Source organism: Canis lupus, chromosome 1, assembly GCF_003254725.2.
Source record: "Canis lupus dingo isolate Sandy chromosome 1, ASM325472v2, whole genome shotgun sequence".
NCBI lineage: Eukaryota > Metazoa > Chordata > Mammalia > Carnivora > Canidae > Canis > Canis lupus.
Genome location: NC_064243.1, coordinates 29,114,297 through 29,133,953, shown reverse-complemented (window position 1 = coordinate 29,133,953; position 19,657 = coordinate 29,114,297). Strand labels below are relative to the sequence as shown.

The window sequence follows — 19,657 nt, the reverse complement described above, 5'->3', positions numbered from 1 at the left end:
AAATACCTAATTACTTTGCAAATATTTAGTGTTTGATATTCTAAATTACTGTTTATCTGTCATTTATGGTGTCTTTCTTACTGCCTTTTAGATCAAGTTAGTCTTTTTTAAAAATCTTTTTGAAGCCACCAAATAATATTTATCTAGGGCATACAGTCTAAGCGATGTACACCTATCCAGGTGTTTACTATGAGTGAGGAAGGTTGCTTCCTTGTCTTTGAAGAGCATATTTGGATATGGAGAGGAAGAGAAAATTATGCAGGTGACCCAAATACATATGCATTTCAATATACAGATATTTGTGCCCACAAAACACACTCTTGTGTCATCCTTTACTGGTGGTTCCCAAACCTGCCAGACCATTGGGTGATGTCAGGAGCTCTTTAAAATTATAGCTTTTCAAGCCCCGTCCCAGACTGAGTGAGTAAGAATCTGCTGGGAAAAAGCCCAGGGATCTCATTTTAATCCAGCTCCCAGGTCATTTTGATACACAGCCAGGTTTGGAAATCACTGGTCTAGACAGATCCCAGCTATGTTTTGCAGTGATGTACAAAAGGGGTAGTGTTGATGAAACAGGGTTTTATGGAGTGAGAGACGCATTCATACTCTAAGGCAAACTTCCAAAGTACTTTGATAGTGTACTCACTAATAAAAAATTTTAAGCAAAGCTCTTCCATCCTATATGTATGTGCAGGAACTGTGTGTGTGTGTGTGTGTGTGTGTGTGTGTGTGTAGAGATGATAGGTAGATAAACAGATTTCGATACATAAACTAGAAATATGTTCTAGTATGTGAATTTATACATGTATTATAAGGTCTAAAATAGAAATTTAAAAAGAAAATATGAAATATCTTAAAATTTAAGTTACTTACAAATGTTACCACAAACTTAAGTCATCATCAATCCTCCTGAGTCGTGAAATTCCCTCTCTTCTCTCAGAATACCTTGTTTGATTTGAGAGTGAGGGCACCAGTGTCAAACTTTATATTAAACCTCAGTAAAGATTAACCTATTTCCTTCTTCTTAAGAAAGAAACATAGGAAGCTCTAATATCCCCCAAATATGCTCATCTACACGGGGCACACTTCCACCCCTCATCCCTCCTGCCCTGTTTCTTTGCATTCTTCAGGTCACAGTTTAAAATATGCTTCCTCAGGGATGCCTGGGTGGCTCAGTAGTTGACTGTCTGCCTTTGGCTCAGGTCGTAATCCCAGGGTCCTGGGATTGAGTCCCGCATCAGGCTCCCTGCAGGAAGCCTGCTTCTCCCTCTGCCTATGTCTCTGCCTCTGTCTGTGTCTCTTATGAATAAATAAATAAAATCTTTTTAAAAGAATAAATAAAAATAAAAGATGCCTCCTCTGAGAGTCCTGACCCACCACAAAGTCTAAAGTAGGCTCCTCTGCTATTCTGTCTCCTTGGAAAGGGTTTTTTCCCAATTGTGACACTTGACACAATTTCAAACTACCTTTATTTTCTTGTTGAGTGGCTGTTTCCCACACCAGAGGGTAACTGTGTTTGCTTTATTCTGTGCAGAGCATATTTTCCTGCACAGTGCCTGTAAAACAGTGGACCCCTGATAAATATTAGTTGAAACGATATATAAGTGAGATTCACCTGATTATAACAAATGAAGGTAGAAAATTTGCGTAACTTAGAAAAAATTCTACAGAGGCATTGAAACATATAATTAGTGGTTGCATGTGAACCTAGGGAAGGTAATGCTAATGTAAACCTAATGTAATGCTCTAAGCAAGTTAACAGATAGATTCTTGTATTTGGGTGAATTATCACTGGGATAAGCTTGGATGTGAGGAATGTACCCTAGAGGGACTATATATATATATATATATTTAAAAGATAATGAGGGGTGAAAGGGAATAGGTGTGTATTAGTGAAAGGGAAAGGTGTAGGAGTAAGTTAAACAGTAGCAACCTAAATGAGCAAAGGAGAAAAGGATTATACTTTGAAATATTTAAATAGCATATAAGTGATTTGTTAATCTAATTTTTAAAAACTTCCCTTTAAAAACGGATTACCAAAATAAATAAATAAATAAATAAAATAAATAAATAAAAACGGATTACCTAAATGCAATGGATTATATCCTGGAATGGGGTGGGGGGGAATCAGAGAAAAACTTGAGTAATCTGAATAAAGTCTGTAGTTTAGTTAATAGTATTGTATCAATGTTGCACCAATGTTAATTTCTTAGTTTTGATGAGTATACCATTTATATAAGATATATTAGGGGGAGCTGGAAGGTGTATGGGAACTCTGTGACCTTCGCGATGTTTCTGTAAATCGAATATTCTTCCAAAATTGGACATTTAAATAGCCCACTGATCATCACACTGTAGTTGAAACACTAGTAAGTTTAAGGAAAATGCAGAGAGGCACATCTTCTGCTCAGGAGGGTGTCCTGGGAAGGGGGCGGTAAGCAATGTTTTCATCCAACCCATGTGTGGAACAAAGCATGTTCTTTATGATGAGCGTTTGCTAAGGGAAAGTATTTGTCCTTCCACTGTGAAATTGGTTTCTTTGAGGCCACTGGGAGTCTCAGACAAAAACTAAAATAAAAAAAAAAAAAAAAAAAAGAAAACTAAAATAACTGTTTGCAAGCATTTTTTTAAGTAGAATTTTAGAGAAGAATAACAGAAGAAAGTATTTTTTATATTCCTCCTAGAATGGGGGAAGACCGTATGCATTTGTATACCAGTTTATAAATGATGAAATGTGTGACCAAGAGGATTGGACTTCAAGCATTTGGGAGTTCCATCTAATTTCTGGATGTCCCTAGAGATTTTGTTATATAAGTGAGATTCAAAGGAGCTATATTAAAAATGCCTGTCTTCATCTTCCCCTGATAAAAATTCCTTCTAGGTGACAAAACACTACAATTAGCCTACCAAATTTTGAAAGACACGCCAAATGAAACCAGAAAGTTAAAAGTATGCCATCATCAGTACATACATGTCCCAGATCTGTCCATAGAGAGGACCCAGATCTCAGTATCTAAACACCATTCTCTAATAAAAAGAATCCGTGCTCCCTGGTTGCACTGGGAGATGGCTGAGTCCAGGCCTGAGGCAGGAAAAATACATGCATAGAAGCCTATGATGCCAGAAAGTAAGGAAGGGCCAAAAAAGATGGAGGCTTTTTGAAAGGACCCTGAAGAGGCGTTCGCACCAGAGCCGAGCCCAGGACGCCGGCGCTGCTCCCGCCGACCGCTGTCCGCTCCCTGAGGAACCAGTGGGCAGGAAGCCGCACGGCAGCCGTGGCGTTTGAAGGCACCGGGAGACACCTGTGCAACCAGAGGGGGCGATTCACCGAATTAGAATTACCCTAACTAGCCACAACTTAAAATCTTTGGAAAAGGTATGTGCTGACTTGATCAGGTGCAAAGGAAAAGAATGTCAAAGTGAAAGGACCAGTGCGGATGCCTACCAAGACTCAGAATCACTACGAGAAAGACTCCTTGTGGTGAAGTTAGTTCTAAGACTTGGAATCGTTTTCAGATCAGGATCCACAAGCGACTCATTGATCTGCACGGTCCTTCTGAGATTGTTAAGCAGACTACCTCTATCAGTATTGAGCCTGGAGTTGAGGTTGAAGTCACCATCGCAGATGCTTAAATCAACCTTTTTAATAAATTGATTACCTGTTGTTAAAAAAAAAAAAAATTGAAAGGACACTGGAGACCACATCCGGTTAAAGGGTTCCCAAAAGTCTAAGCCAGAACAATTTGAACAACAAAATAAAACAATGATAGCCTTGGATTAGAGCATATAGAATAAAAAGAAGGTATGAGGGAAATAGAAAATCACCATTAGGCAAACACCACAGTAATAATTATTGCAGGCAAGAAGCATCAGTGGCTGCTAAATTAGTAGGCAAAAGAGTAACAAGAAACAGGATGTTTGAATGGTCACACAGTATCTGCCCACCAGATACTAATTTCAAAGGAGAACAGTGACTTTACAGTGGAGGAAACTGATGGACACCTCCTTTACCAAATGATCTAGGTAAGCATCACTAGTGATAGGTCAGCATCTTATACCTCCCGATGTGATGCACTAAGTATTGCACAACATCACCTTTGTGGTATTCTTGCCCAAAATGCATAGCCTCAACCTAATCATGACAAGATATTGGTGAACCCCAAACAAGATATTGGTCAGTCCAAATAACTGGCCAGTACTCCTCAAAAGTGTGGAGGTTGTGGGAGACAAAGAATTACCTGAGTACTGTCTCAGACTGGAAGAGACCAAGGAGACATGATAACCAAGCGCAGTGTGGGATTCTGGTTCAGAACAAGGGCATCAGTGGGAAACCTGGTGAAATGTAACAAGGTCTGTAGATTACTTAGTGGTATCCTAACAACATCAATTTCTTGGATTGGATCCTAGTGCCATAGTTGTATAAGATGTCAAGTTTAGGGCAAGCTGCTGAAGGACATACAGGAACTCTCTGTACCATTTTTGCAACTTTTTTTGTTATTCTACTATTACTTCAAAAATAAAAAGTAAAAAATTTAAAGAAGTGTTCAATCTTCTTTCTCCCAAAAAGAGCACACAGAATAGAGAGTTACAGTGCAAGCCCCTTAAGAGTTTTTTTTTTTCCCCCTCAGGCTATTTTCTCATTTGTCATCAAGAATCAGCCTTTGGGTGATTGGCAACATTTGAGTGTCTGTTGTTACAGTCTGGTTGTGGGTGACAGATGGAGAAATGCTGAGCATAGGGACCCTGTTGTCAGTGCAAGGAGAGAATTGATAATGAAGGCATATTAACTACATTAATAATTTCTAAAACTGCTAAAGCACTTGATTTTATTACCAGTTAAACTGAACTACTCATGTGCCCCATGTCCACATTAAAGTAAAATGACCAGCATTCTGTACCCTAGGAGCTTAATTCAGGAGTCATACACACTGCACTGACAAGAATTGTGATCTTCTTTGGTATCAGAAATACCCTGTGTTTAAAAAGGTCGGTCTAGTTAATTTCCTGTGGGGAAAGAACCAGTTGGGGTGGTACCTGGGGATAGAGAAGTGGAATTAGTATTGTTGTTTGATCCCATCTTGCAGTACAGGGAAACATGCACCAGCTCTAGTTTCTCACACATGGGCTTAAATACCACCCATTAAAAAAAAAAAAAAAAAAAAAAAAAAAAATAAATAAATACCACCCATTCATTACAGCCCCCCCCCCCCCCCCCCCCCCCAGCCCTGAGTCCCTGCTTTTTTTCCTGACACTTGGCTCTCTCCTGACAGTCCATTCTGCCTTCCATTCTTCTCAGAGGGTTCTGGGCCATCTGAACTTCCTTCTCTCAAATGCTTCTGCCCCTTTCTCCACCAAATCAAGGCTTTCCTCTCCTCCAGAATCCTGCTCGGCTCTTCCGCTTCCATGAATCAATCCATGAGTAAACCACCACTGAATTTAGTTATTGCAAATGTGCTTTATTTACCTTTTAGCATTCTTAATACATGCACATAGGAAATATATATGTAGCTAGGTCTGTAATTGCAATCAGCTAAGATATTTTTAGCTGCATCAGTTTGTGTTTATAACTCCATGTTATCTTTGTACATACTCTTATGGCTCATCTATATATTCCTTCTAGCTCTCCTTTAGATTGTTACCTCTTTGAGGACAAAGACCAGATGCTCTATCTCACCTGCATATTTTTACAATGTGTAATTTGATGATGTGTACTTGGGGAGCCACCACGAAAGACCAAAATAACAAAGTATTGCATTTGCTTACAATTTTCCACTTTCTTCAAATTATTTGAGAAAATTTTCAGTCACTTATACATACATAAAGTGATAAAGTGTATAGAGCTATGGTTATATAAGAGGACATTTAAATATAATAATAAATATCAGAAGTTTCTTCCCCCAAAATGAGATGGTAGTCAACAGCACAACAAAACTTTTTGTTTTCAAAATTTCAGTTTAGATACCATAAAAGAAATTTAAGAATAATTGTAGAAAAATTTAAAGAACCTAGTCTTATGTTCTAACTTAACCTAGAATTGTACGTTCTTAAATCATTTTTTCTTGTTCTTTTTTAAAGATTTATTTATTTATTTTAGAGAGAGTGAGTGGGGGAGGGGCAGAGGAAGAGGGAAAGGGGGAGACTCTCAAGCAGACTTCCTGTTGAGTGCAGAGCTAGATGCAGGGCTCCATCTTATGACCCTGAGATAATGACCTCAGCTGAAATCAAGAGTCAGACGCTTAACCAACTGAACCACCAGGTACCCCTAGATTATTTTTAGAGTAAGATTTAAAAAAAGTTTTGTTCCCTTATAAATACAAATAATCCTAGTAGTGTTAACTCTTCCATTTTGTCAACATTTTTTTGAGAGGCTAATGTGTCCTACCCCTGTACTAAGTTCTGGGTTTGCGAAAGTAAAACACCCAATTTTGAGGCTCTCCTACAGTAGATCAGCTAGGAAATGGAATTTTGGAAAGAGAAAAGAGATGATACAGAAAGCAGAGTAGAGGTGGGGCTTGGTTAGCCTTAAGAGATAAAGGGCAAGGATGTGGAGAAATTAGAAGAACCCTTGTATACTGTTGGTGAGATTATAAAACAGTGCAGCCACCATGGAAAACAGTATAATGGTTTTAAAACTAGAATTATCATATGATCCAGCAGTTTCTCTTCTGGATATATATATATCTAAAAAAAGAATTGAAAGCAGGATCTTGAAGAGATATTTGCATACCCACATTCATAAAAGCATTCTTTACAATAAACCAAGAGGTGGAAGCAACACAAGTGTCCACTGATAAATGAATGGATAAACAAAATGTGGCATATACATGCAATGGAATGTTATTCAGCCTTGAAAAGGAAGGAAATTCTGACACCTGTTACAACATGGATGGATCTTAAGGACATTATGCTAAGTGAAGTAATAAGCCAGTCTCAAAAAGACAAATACTGAATGATCCTGCTTATTGAGGTATTTATAGTAGTCAGACTCCTAGAAACAAAGTAGAATGGTGGTTGCCAAGGGCAGGGGGTAGGGGAAAATGGGGAGTTGGTGTTTAATGGGTATAGTTTCAGTTTTGCAAGCTGAAGCTTACAAAAAGTTGGCAACTTTAAAACTAGCTCTAGAGAGTGGTTGAGCACAATATAAATATACTTATTACTACTGAACTGTATACTTAGAAGTGGTGAAAGTGGTAAATTTTATGTCAAGGCCTTTTTTTTTTTTTTTTGCTAGATAAAAAGTAAGAAAAATAATAAAGAGAGAGAACGGAAGTCAGAGCTATATAAACCAGGCTCTTGAAGAAGGGCACCCTGATTTTTGTTAGGAGCAAAAGATGAGGATTTTTTTTTTTTTAGATGGCCAAATCTGAAGTGCCTACCCAGCAAGAATATCTAGGAGGTGTATTGGATGTAACAGGATCAGGGCTAGAAATATAGTTTGTCATCCACACGTTACAAGTACTTAACCTTAATAGATTTTAATGAGCTTAGCTATGGAGAGTAAGTAGAAATATAAAAAAGTGAAGACAGAATTCTAGGTTCCAGCTTTTAAGGGGCAGATGGTAGATAAAAAAATACCTGAAAAGAAACAGCAGCCAGAGATTTAGAGGAAAATACTATATACAGGTGCAGTAAGGAAAGGAAAGAAAAGTTGCCTGGAGGATTCGTGACCTAGTCCGCCTTTGGTTGCTTAGCCCTGGTGGCAATATTGGTGGTGGAATGGGGTCTTCCATCACTCCCCCTGGAACCATCTCCCCACCTGGGGGCTCTTAACCTGTGGGTTCATGGACTCTCTGGAGAGGGAGTCTGTGAGCCCTCGGGATATCTAGGCAAAATGTTGTATGAATGTGCTTTTGTCCTACAGAGACTCTCCATAGTTTTCATCAGATTCTTGGTAGGTTCTGTGAAAACCCTATGTACCATAACATACGGAGTCAAGATCCAATAGTTCTGCTACCCTGATTTCACTTAGATTATGAATGTAATTCCTTTTTCTTGTCCATTTTGAGAACATAATCACAATTTATAATATTTTTTTCTATGGGAAGACATCATCAGGTTGTGAGGTGACACGTAGATGCACTAATAACAATGTATTTAAGTTGGAGACTTATAACTTCTGCACTTTAAATTTCAGTGGTTAGTCAACAGGATAGAGTAGGACACACACTAAGAATCAACCCAATAGTCAAAAACAGTTTTTTAGAGCGAATATAAGCACATGTGGCATTTTTAGAACCCCCTCCGTCCCCTTACACTTTGACCATTATGGCCAAAAAGTATTCTGTGTACTTACATTTATTTAGATAAAGGAGTTTCCTCATTTCTAATTGAGTTAATGGTTGCCAGATATTACATAATATAAAAAATGAATTGTACTTATATTGTTTATATTAACAGGTTTTTACATAATTGGCTTTCTGATTTCAGCATTCTCCCACATATATGTAGCATATCCATTTTTCTTCTGTTTGAATTAGGTCATTCTGTGTTAATACAACCTGTGAATTTTGCAGATTCACTGGAAGAAAAATTGTAGATTAGTGCACAGAAATCCATCCCTACATTTGGAAAAGTTTGGAATACATGTCTTATGGATAGCAGGGGAGAGGACACTCATGTCGTAAGAAATTAAAGCAATCGTTCATTTTATATTAATCCTGTTGTTGATGTTATGCTGACAGAACTGAGGCCACACTTCAGCCTTGCATCTGAGAGTGATACCGCTGATCAAGAAGACTTGGATGCAGAAGATGACCATGAAGAGCAGCCTTCCAGCCAAACTGTCCGAAGACCTCATGCTGTCATTGAAGATGCTGTGGCTACCTCAGGGGTGAGCACGCTCAGTTCTACTGTATCCCACGACTCCCAGAATGCTCACCGCTCACTCAATGTGCAGCTCGGAAGGATGAAAATAGAAACTAATAGGTAAGTCCTATTCTGATGTGAGTGGGATTCCTTTCCCTTCCTTTTTTTTTTTTTTTTTTAAGATTTTATTTATTTATCCATGAGAGACACAGAGAGAGGGGCAGAGACACAGGCAGAGGGAGAAGCAGGCTCCCTGTGGGGAGCCCAATGTGGGGCTCAATCCTGGGACCCCGGGATCACACCCTGAGCCAAAGGCAGACACTCAACCGCCACCCAGGCATCCCCCCCCTTTTCCTTACTTTTATATAAGCGCATGTATTTTGGGTCTACTCTAGAGTTTGGTCCACAGATGGGGTTCCTTGGTGGGTCAGTCAATTAAGCATCCAACTCTAGGTTCTGCTTAGGTCATGATCTCTGAGTCATGAGATGGAGCCCTGTGTTGAGCTCCACACTGGGGGTGGAGCCTGCTTAAGATTCTCTCTTTCCCTCTACCTCTCTCTCTTTCTCCCTCTCTCTCTCTCTCCTCACCTCCTTCTCAAATAAATAAAGTTTGGTCCAGAGAATACAAAATCTGATTCCTTTATCCCACTCACATAAACTTGGTTTGATATCTTTACCAAACAAGAAAGATTTGTCTTAGTTTCTTTAGTGAGAATCATTTTCCGCTTCTACTAATTCAAGCCTTGTTCAGCACTAGTCTTCTGATCTCTGCTTTATCTCCAAGTACACTGAGATTTTCAAAATAGTTGTAACTTCAGTGTCTTGGACTCAGATTCAGAGCAGCATGTCCCATCCAAGAAACAGCTGAGACAGATAGAATATCTATGTTCTTGAAAGCCCATGAGTTGGAATATCAAGTTCTTTTAGGAGAGGAAGATTTCTGTTCTTGAGTAGATAAATTTAGTGGTGCTAGAGTCTTGGATGTTAGAATCTTGAAAGGATGATCAGTTGACTATATTGATGATCCTATTTTGAATCTGCTATGTCACATCTGGACTTTAATTTTCCTTAGAGAATTTGGTAACATAGAATCCACATGATCAGGTCAAGTGAGTAAATATTTCCTGTTCTTCATAGATGTTGGCACAGTTCAAGGTCTAAGTCTATGATTTATAGCTTCCTGTGCTGGCTACAGCTGACATGTGGGCAACTGACTTTACAACTCTGAGTTTATAGTAAAACCTTTCAAATATTTAGTTAAAGATCATACTTGTTCACCAGTGAGATAAAACATATTTTATTTCTCATTATAAATTTAAGTTTTTAAAGTTAAGCTTGAATACCAAGCTTTGTACAAGTAGTACAAAGGTCATCTTATGTTCAGAAACATGAATTTTGGTTGTACTATTGAGTAAATCCATACATATCCTCTATGGTTTGCATAGAGAAATCTTTCTGAATAAAGGGAAAATGGCTTTCTGACTTCCAGATCCTAATCTTGTCCTCCGAAACCCAGCTGTTAATTGGCATTTCTACTACCTAGTGGAAGAATTTATGTCTTCTCTCCTCTGAGACTTGCATCAAAATCCTTGGTGTCCCTCTGGTGTCCCTCATTTCCTCCTCTTCTCAAGCAAAACCCCAATCATGATACTGTATCCATTATAGTAGGTGTTAAATTTGGTCAAATTTTTTTAGTTTATTCTCTGTCACCCAATCTTAAATGGAGCTGTTTTGTATACTCCTCTCTGATCTCTGGAGGAAGAATGTTCACTTGTTACTATTTTGGTCCAACCCCAACTCCTTCTCCACCCATGGTCAGAATTGTACAGGCAATAAAGCTACTTTATTTACCAGTGAGCTGGTATATTTGTTTCTCTGGCCTTCAAACCTTCTGTCTATATACCCTGGCTTATGTCAATAGAACCTGCCTCTTCTGAATGCAGCCTTTCCCTTCTCTCCTTAGACCATTCGAGTCACCTTTTTTTATATCCTGTCCCTAGTCTCTGTCTGCCACGTTTGTGCCATTTGCAGTCCATAAGGGCTGCTTTTCTGAGGGTAGCTGCTGGCTGAAGGCCTGCTTCCCACATCTCTATTGAAAGGACTACAACTTGTCATATTTCTTTATATGTGTTAGGACATAGTTACATTTTTCACGACAGCCCACATTCATTTTTTTTCTCTACATATTTACACTTAAATCTGTGAAATCCACAGGATAATGAACCTTCTTTTTCTGTTTCTAGTAATATCTCCCACAGTTCCTCCCTGTTGCCCCCAGAGAAAAGAGACAAGGCACAACATTCACCTCACACATGACATAAAAAAAAAACAAACGCAGCTGCCTTAGAACTGGTCCTAAGCAACGGAAATGAGAGACTGATCACGTCTATAATATCATTTTCAGTTGAATATTATATGATATATAGAAATTCATACATTGCAGGGGCACCTGAATGGCCCAGTCATTTAAGCATCCCGCTCTTGGTTTCTACTCAGGTCATGATCTCAGGGTCATATTGGGTTCTGTGCTCAGCAGGAAGTCGGCTTGACGGGATCCCTGGGTGGCGCAGCGGTTTAGTGCCTGCCTTTGGCCCAGGGTGCGATCCTGGAGACCCGGGATCGAATCCCACATCGGGCTCCCGGTGCATGGAGCCTGCTTCTCCCTCTGCCTATGTCTCTGCCTCTCTCTCTCTCTCTCTGTGTGACTATCATAAATAAATAAAAATTAAAAAAAAAAAAGGAAGTCGGCTTGAAGATTCTTTCCCTGTACCCCTCCCCCCAACTTGCACACATTCTCTTTCTTCTTCTCAAGAGGATTTAAAATAAATCTTTTTTTTAAAAAGTTCATACATTGCAAAATAAACTTAGCAGAAATGTTAGTATGTTTTTAGGAAAGATTGTAGCCCTTCTGTTAGAAATCTTAAGCTTAGTATTTGTTTGTTTGTTTATTTTTAAAGATTTTATTTATTTATTCATGAGAGACAGAGAGAGAGAGAGAGAGAGAGAGGCAGAGACACAGGCAGAGGGAGAAGCAGGCCCCATGCAGGGAGCCCGATGTGGGACTCTATCCCGGGACCCCAGGATCATGCCCTGAGCCAAAGGTAGACGCTCAACCACTGAGCCACCCAGGCGTCCCTTAAGCTTAGTATTTAGATAATCACTGATGAAAGTAAATCAGGTTTATCCAGCTCTTGATTATTAGCTCACCAATAATAACAACAAATAGAGAAAATTGGGACGCCTGGATGGCTCAGCAGTTTAGCGCCACCTTCAGCCCAGGGCGTGATCCTGGAGTCCCAGGATCGAGTCCCACATCGGGCTCCCTACAGGGAGCCTGCTTCTCCCTCTGTCTGTGTCTCTGCCTCTCTCTCTCTCTCTCTCTCTGTCTCTCATGAATAAATAAATAAAATCTTAAAAAAAAAAAAAACAAATAGAGAAAAATCATACAGTCTTTAGAATGTATGTTTTACTTATGTTTTGGAGTATGTTTACATAAAATATAATGGAAATCATTCACTTCACACAGTGGTTGGGACAGTACTGCAGGACAATAATGCAGAGTCAGCTAAAATCTAACTCTCGCAGAGCTGCCTACTTTATCTATACAACGAATAGAAGAATAGATAGAATTACCCACCCTCACACATCTGAATTAAAAAATTGACCTCAGGGCAGATGCTTACCAAAGTTTTCTGGAAAAGGAGGCAGGCAATTGCCTTAATTTTGAAGAACTTCCCTATCAGCTGAAAACAGAAGAAAAAATGATGGACTGGGTAAATAAATAATTTTTGAGAACTGGATTTGGGACAAATAAAACAGCCTGTCAACATTCTGCTCCAATGTTAAGTTCTGGCTTTTAAAGCTAAAAAAGAAAATATGTAGTCAAGATACACATAGGTTAAAATCTAGAAAAAGTTACTGTGTTCTTTAGAGAGACAATAAAAATACACCATCACTATTCCACACATGTAAATCATCAAGGAAGACAAAAATACATACTAGACCAAGAAATTAGCAACTTAAAAATTCATGCTGAGCTTGCTGTCCATGCCCTTGAATATCATTCTTGCTGGAGTAGATAAAAATCTTCTTTGATCCTCTGCTTTCCTCTGGCTTTTGGTTCCACCCACTCAGTCTACCTGATGGTACGCTGCTGAGTCTGGTTAACCAGGTACCCAAGATAGTTCCTGATGACTTCGAGACCATGCTCAACAGCAACATCAGTGACCCGCTGACGGTGACCTACCTGGCCAATGTCACGCGGTCACAGATTGCCCTCAATTAGAAACTTGTATACCTGTGAATTGGTCCCACACACCACTCCTGCCAGTCTGGGCCACACTAGGACTCAGAAAGGAGTGAAGTAGAATGGTTTTCTTGTGGTTTGAGTCACATTGAGCCAAAATCAACTGCTTGTGACACTAAAAAAATAATATAGCCCACCTTTTGTAAATGAAAAACAACAACACAACAACAACAAAACAAAACTTGTTTTAGAACAATCTGTCTTTCTCAAATCACCTTCTCTGGCTGCTTCTCAAGCTTGTTCCACTTTGAGGAACTCCGATCCTGTCTGCTTACTCTGATCCTGTGTCCTAAGGGCCTCACATCTCTGTCCTGTGGGAAAGGAGAAGGAGCCCCTCCTAAACCTGGGGCTTGAGGCTGTAGTAGGGGATAGGATGGCCCTCCCTGATGGCCAGGCACTGTCCTTAGCGCTGTAGCCACAGCTGTCTCATTGAACGTTTGCGGTAATTCTTTCAGGAAGTGTTACTTTTCCTTTGCACAGATGAGAAAACTGAAGGCCAGAGGCATTAATTAATTTGTCAACGTTAACACAGGAAGTGTGTGTCTGAACCAAGATTCAAGCCGAGGGCTGTCTTTCACCTGGTCCTCTGCTGCCTTCAGCATATGCCAACTGAAGCAGAGACAAACTTTTGGAATGTAATCTGGTCCTGAATTAAATATATCTGTGCTGAGAAAATGAAACAAAGGCACTTTCCTCAGAACTGTAGGGCATTGGGAAAATTATCTTGATGATCTTATGAATAACTATGTACCTTAACTTATTAAAATTCTGAATCCAAGTCACCCATGACAGTTTTCTAAAAAATCAGAGGATCTTCCTTCTTAACTTGGAATTTTTTTTCTGAGAACAGTGTTAGAAATGCCAAGTAGAACACCAGTTGGCTCTTAGTTGCATAGTGAACCTTTCATGAATAAGAACTCTGGTATAAATGATATGTTAGTTTCTCCTTGTTTCTTTGGAGAATGCATCAGATGCCAACTAAGAACTGAATGTACCAGGAACATAGCCATCCTTTTACCCACTTCACCAGTCCCCTTAGAAGGGAGAGGAATAATAGTAATATCCACAATTCTAGCAACAACCATTAACATTTACTGAGTACTTGTTCCCTGCCAGATATTGGTGACCTCATCTATAGTTTACTTCTCAAATTTTCAGTTAAAAAAATGACTGCCTTTCTGCTTTGCATTGACTATTATGTTACCCATAATCAATTTTTTTTGATAAGGGGTCATACTGGTAAAACTGCATATATTTTATTTTACTTTATTTATTTGCCATTTATGGTCATAAAAAGAAACAATAAAATATCTCTGAAGATTTTGGCAGACAGTTGCGCTGGTGGAGAGGTGGTTTGAACTATTGTCTGGAAGTATGAGCCTTCTAGAGCTCTGCTACTCAACATGGGGGTCTGTGGACCAGCAACATGCATATCACCTGGGGGAGCTTATTGGATATGTGGAATCTTGGGGCACCTGGCTGGCTCAGTCAGAAGAACATGTGGCTCTTGATCTCTGGTTGGGTATTAAGATTACTAAAAAATAAATAAATAAACTTAAGAAAGAAGGAATTGCAGAATCTCAAACCTACCCCCAGAGTTACTGGATCAGAATCTGCATTTCAATAAAATCCCATGGTTGTCTATGTTCCTCATAGCTTGAAAAGTCCAGATCTAGAAGGTCACTCTGGCTGCTCCAGCTTTATTATCCTGCCAACCAGTATAATTTTCTTTTACAGACTACTGGAAGAATTGGTTCAGAAAGAGAAAGAATTACAGGCACTCCTTCATCAAGCAATTGAAGAAAAAGACCAAGAAATTAAACATCTGAAACTTAAGTCCCAACCAATAGGTGAATAGCAGAAAACTTTAAAGTGATACTGTTAAACCAGGCTGCCACAAAAAAAAACTGAGAAAGCCAGTGGGCAGTTTTATTTCATGGTTTAATTGGCATCTGTCACATGTACCACTACTACAAGCAGAAATTGCTTTTTAGAAGTATCGAATTCTTAATGGCAGCAAACTATAGTTTCTATATAACTTAATATGAAATAAGATGAGTCATGGTCATCTTTTCCTGAGATTATTTGAGGTAAATAGGGCTCTTAACACTTTTTTCAGTCTTTTTTTTTTAATTTTCAAATGAGATTAGTAGACTAAAATACCATTTTGGGTCATTTTTGCATTTGTATTCTGTATATTCTGGGTTTTTTCCATATTATTGCAAGTAGCGAAAAAAAGAGACTATTCTATAATTATATGGTTTTCTGCTAATTATGCTCGTGTGTGTCACATGAAAATCCCACAGTACAGTTTTGGTGAAACAAGTTTATTCTAAGAAACTATAGAATTGATATGAAAGTATGAGGTGGGAAATATCATTACATTATTGCTTCTGTCTCTCCATTGATTAGTAGTCTTTAAGAGTTTTGTTCAGATTACCATTTATGCTGCCAATCTCAATTGCTTCTATTATTCTCTGGTAGAGCAAAATCTCTTAAAGTATTAATAAATGTCTGTTGATGGGGAGGGTCTCAGATGAGGTCTTTTAGAAGCTAAGACTGTCCCTCCCTCCCCAAATCTGTTCTAGAGATTCCGGGATTGCCAGTATGCCCCCGGGATTCTCCTGGCACAAATACTGAAGAATCTGAACTTACTGAGTGGCTGAGAGACAAGGGAGCTGATGAAGACACTATAAGTCGGGTAAAGACAACTATCCACGGGGGACAGGCTTTGCTTTCATTTCATAATGTTGAGTGCTTACTCTGTGCCGGGCACGGGGCATGTACACTGGTCAGCCCTCCTGCAGCTTACGGACCAGGGTCGGCAGATCGTCATCAAATAATTCCACAGATAAAGTGTAATGATTTCTTACTAAACTCTCTGAAGTAAAGGTTATCAGGTGTTAGGAGGCAGAGAGAGGAAGAGGTTAGGGAAGGTTCTTGTAGAGGATGGTGAGTGAGCTGTAGGAATGAACCAAGCCATCTGTATGTTTATTCGAGGAAGGGTAGGTGAGGAGGGAAAAATCATTTGAGGGGGGGATGAGGGGTTGCTGTATGTGCAAAAACAATGAGGCACGGTCCGGGTCCCCTAAGGATTTTTTTGTATTTTTGAACTGAAGATTAGGAAGGATGGAAGAATCAAGACATAACTAAAATTTTAAAGTTTCTAATTCTCTTTTAACTAATTCTCTTGCAACATTATTAGACTCAGTGACTTTACTTTTTTTTTTTTAAGATTTTATTTATTTATTCATGAGAGACATACAGAGAGAGGCAGAGACATAGGCATTGGGAGAAGCAGACTCCATGCAGGAAGCCCGTTGCAGGACTCCATCCCAGGACCCCGGCGATCACGACCTGAGCTGAAGGCAGACACTCAACCACTGAGCCACCCAGGCACCCCAGGGACTGTTTATTGATACTTAATAAAATAGATCTAGTCAGTCAACTTCTGTCAGGAACAAACACTTTCTATAATAACCTAATTCCTCTCTGCTCCTTACAGACTTTGATAATCAGCATGAGTAGCACTTCTATTTCAAGATGACATACATGTATACACACATACCCACAATAAGAGGTTATATTTTTTACTATTTTATAGAAAAGGCCCCAGTACAATATTACATTAACTTTAGTTTTATGTTTAAAATTTTTAAATAACTAAGAATAAAGATGTTTTTCTCTTTGATGATTCATTGGACTGCTAAATAAAATTTAGAAATCTGCATTGAACAAGTTACTGCTACGTAAATTTAAACAACTCTTGCTTATGGAGAGATGCATCCATTCAAGTTCTCCAAAATATTTATTCCTCGACCTAAGATCAATTCATAATTAAGGAGTAGTAATTGATCAACTAAATCACTGCCTTTAAAAATAAATTAATATTAACGCTTCGGTTTAAATTCAGGACTCTGATTTTATAGTAATTACTAAAAAGAACCTTTTAAGAGTTACGAAAAATAAATTGAGAAATTAAATTTACACAATACCTTTCCAGGAACACTTTTTATCCATTTGAGGAAAATAAAGCAAAAAACCTCTAAAATACAAACATTATCTTATGAGCGGGACATGTAATTACAAATGAGTTTTATCTATTCATTAGAAGGCCATTCAGAAATTGTGTTGCTTGTAATCTTTACACATTTGGAAGTCATATGGATGTATTTCTTTGTAGTTATTTTTTAACAGGGGGGACTTTTTCCTAATAATTCCGGAAGATTGTGTTTTTAGTAGATTTCCTTTTAGATTCATTTTTAAATTACTGCCCATGTTTGTATTATGGATAGAGTTTATTATTTATTATAGGTGTATGAAACATCTTATTTTTATGCATATTTTACTTTCTCCACAGTTTTTGGCTGAGGATTATTCACTAGAGGATGTTCTCTACTATGTTACACGTGATGATTTAAAATGCCTGAGACTAAGGTACCACTTTTCTTTCTGTTCCTTGTTTATGGTGCAAAGAATGCTAGGCTGAGAAGTCTGGGTTCCTGCCCTGGTTGGGCCCCTCACCACCCCTAACCATCTCAGCAGTCCTGGGCGCCACTCTCTGGTTCTCATTTACTTAGTAAACTGAGTTTGTTGGACCAGGCTATATTACTAGGCATTCTTATAACCAATAATTTTTCTATATTAGTAAATGAAAATTAACTAAAGAATTTCTTGATAATATAGTAGACTGAGACCATGCAGTCATTTTAAAGCTGCCTTAAACAAATGCTCTAATTTATGGTTATACCATACAATCCAAATATCCAGATATTAGGATAGGTGCTGATTTGCCATCCATGAACCATATGTAACCTGATACAGTTTCTTACGATAATTTTTCTAGCAGGCCAAGCATATGCATAACAGACTCACACAGACCTCTGTAAAAACACATCTCAAATGTGCTGAAAAAACGAAAGGATGCTTTGGGACCTGGTAGTTTGTGGGAGTAGAAAGGAAAGGCAGGGAGGGGTGATGCCAAAACATAGAAAGAATACAGTGAGGACCAATAAGACTTTGAGATCTTCGTGTTCTATCAGAGCAGCTAGAGGCTAAGAAGTCACTTTTATATATCAAAGGTGATGTTTCAAATGAAGTGTTCTCTTCCCTATGTTGTGTCTTTAAACAGGGGAGGGATGCTCTGCACACTGTGGAAGGCCATCACCGACTTTCGAGACACACAGGCTTGACTGTATCGCTTAGTTTGTTTCCAGCCTTCCTTGGAGATTATAACAGACAGAACTGATCTTCGCAGGGGAGGGAGAATCTAAGGGAGAGGAGAAAGAAGCTGCACTTTAAATCCAGTATTTGTTTACTTGTGTTAAAAACAAACAAACAAAAAGACAAAATACACTGAAATTTCCTAACTGCTTCTATTTCTACAATTCATAAGGACTCTTTGTAAGGACTTTTCAAAAATAATCCCAAACGTTAGGATGCTTGGGATTATTTCATTCTAAACATTTTTATGGAAATATTTTTACCTTAGCAGCTGTTGCACTTCGGCCAAATGTCTCTTTTACACGAAACAGATACAACATTTCATGTGATTGTGCATCACTGGAACAAAACCAAAATGTGACCATGACTTTTTAGGCTTATGTGTGTTTGTAAGATACTCTTAGTAGAAATGCATAATTTGAATTATTGTGTAAAGTTTATGTTTGTTTTTTTTTAAGTGTGCAGAATCTGAGAAGCAATGGTTTTTACTTATCTGTATTAATTGTAATATTGACTCTATTTTGTAACTTAAATTTCTAGCCCATAGTACCTTCATCTGAGTTGTTTATGTACTACTGAACTGTACCAGTTGCACATGCCTGAATCATAGTAACGTTAGCTTGTTCTAAAGCTATCCATTGTGTCATATTTACTCTAAAAAGTAAAAAGACTCTTAACATAATGTTTGATAGATTCTGAAGAAATTCTTACTTTGTTTTGACAAACCAGATAAACTACTGCGTCAAATTTCTAGTTGTTTCTTCCGCCCTCCTATTAAACAGAATCTGTCTTCTATTCAGGTTAATCAAAGAACAATTGATATGCAAGCTGTCCCTCAGGGCAGCATGGTTGGTGAGAGAGAGGGTGAAGAAAAGAATAATTTACATGAAAGTCCCCTGTGTTTTTCTCAAGGCTACAAGTTATGTTGAATGACTGTTATCTCAAAGGGTCTGCAAATAGCATCCCAGCAGAGAACACTGTATTTTCCATCTCCTTAATTTTAGTTCTTGTATTTGAAGGAAATATTTTCATTTTAAGCTGGATGTTCTATTTTAAAAGCCTGCCCATATTAATAGGGTGAAGTCTGAAGCTCCTGGATAGATGGATGAGACAAACACAAAATTCTTAGATACAGAGGAACTTGCTTATTACTATGCAAGACAGAAATAACATATAGCTGTTTATGTATATAAACAGAGACAGAGAGAAAGAGAGAGACACAGAGACACAGGCAGAGGGAGAAGCAGGCCCCGATGCGAGACTCGATGCGGGACTCGGGACTCGATCCTGAGTCTCCAGGATCACGCCCCGGGCTACCCTATT

General features: G+C 38.6%; 1 protein-coding gene, 1 long non-coding RNA gene and 1 pseudogene across 3 annotated transcripts in view; 2 read left to right on the top strand and 1 right to left on the bottom strand.

Moving 5' to 3' along the window:
• The window catches only part of MAP3K5 (mitogen-activated protein kinase kinase kinase 5), a 198,217-nt gene extending 179,201 nt beyond the window's left edge, over window positions 1–19,016 (top strand). The window contains exons 26-30 of one of the 2 annotated variants that reach the window (XR_007412214.1): window positions 8,682–8,925; window positions 14,849–14,961; window positions 15,700–15,812; window positions 16,347–17,548; window positions 18,243–18,315. Coding sequence is in view for 1 of the 2 variants with exons in the window: in XM_025422373.3 (XP_025278158.1) it covers window positions 8,682–8,925; window positions 14,849–14,961; window positions 15,700–15,812; window positions 17,472–17,548; window positions 18,243–18,303 (608 nt within the window). In the remaining variant the exon portion in view is untranslated. Of the gene's footprint in view, window positions 1–8,681; window positions 8,926–14,848; window positions 14,962–15,699; window positions 15,813–16,346; window positions 17,549–18,242 lie in introns of both variants that reach the window. The other variant, XM_025422373.3, reaches the window with a different exon arrangement.
• LOC112645475 (40S ribosomal protein S20-like) lies at window positions 165–5,051 on the top strand (annotated as a pseudogene).
• LOC118353078 (uncharacterized) lies at window positions 18,124–19,516 on the bottom strand. The gene is made up of 2 exons (XR_004811281.2): window positions 18,598–19,516; window positions 18,124–18,380 (listed from the first exon to the last, which is right to left on the bottom strand). It is a non-coding gene; the product is annotated as an uncharacterized LOC118353078 (long non-coding RNA).
• Between the last annotated feature and the right edge of the window lie 141 nt (window positions 19,517–19,657).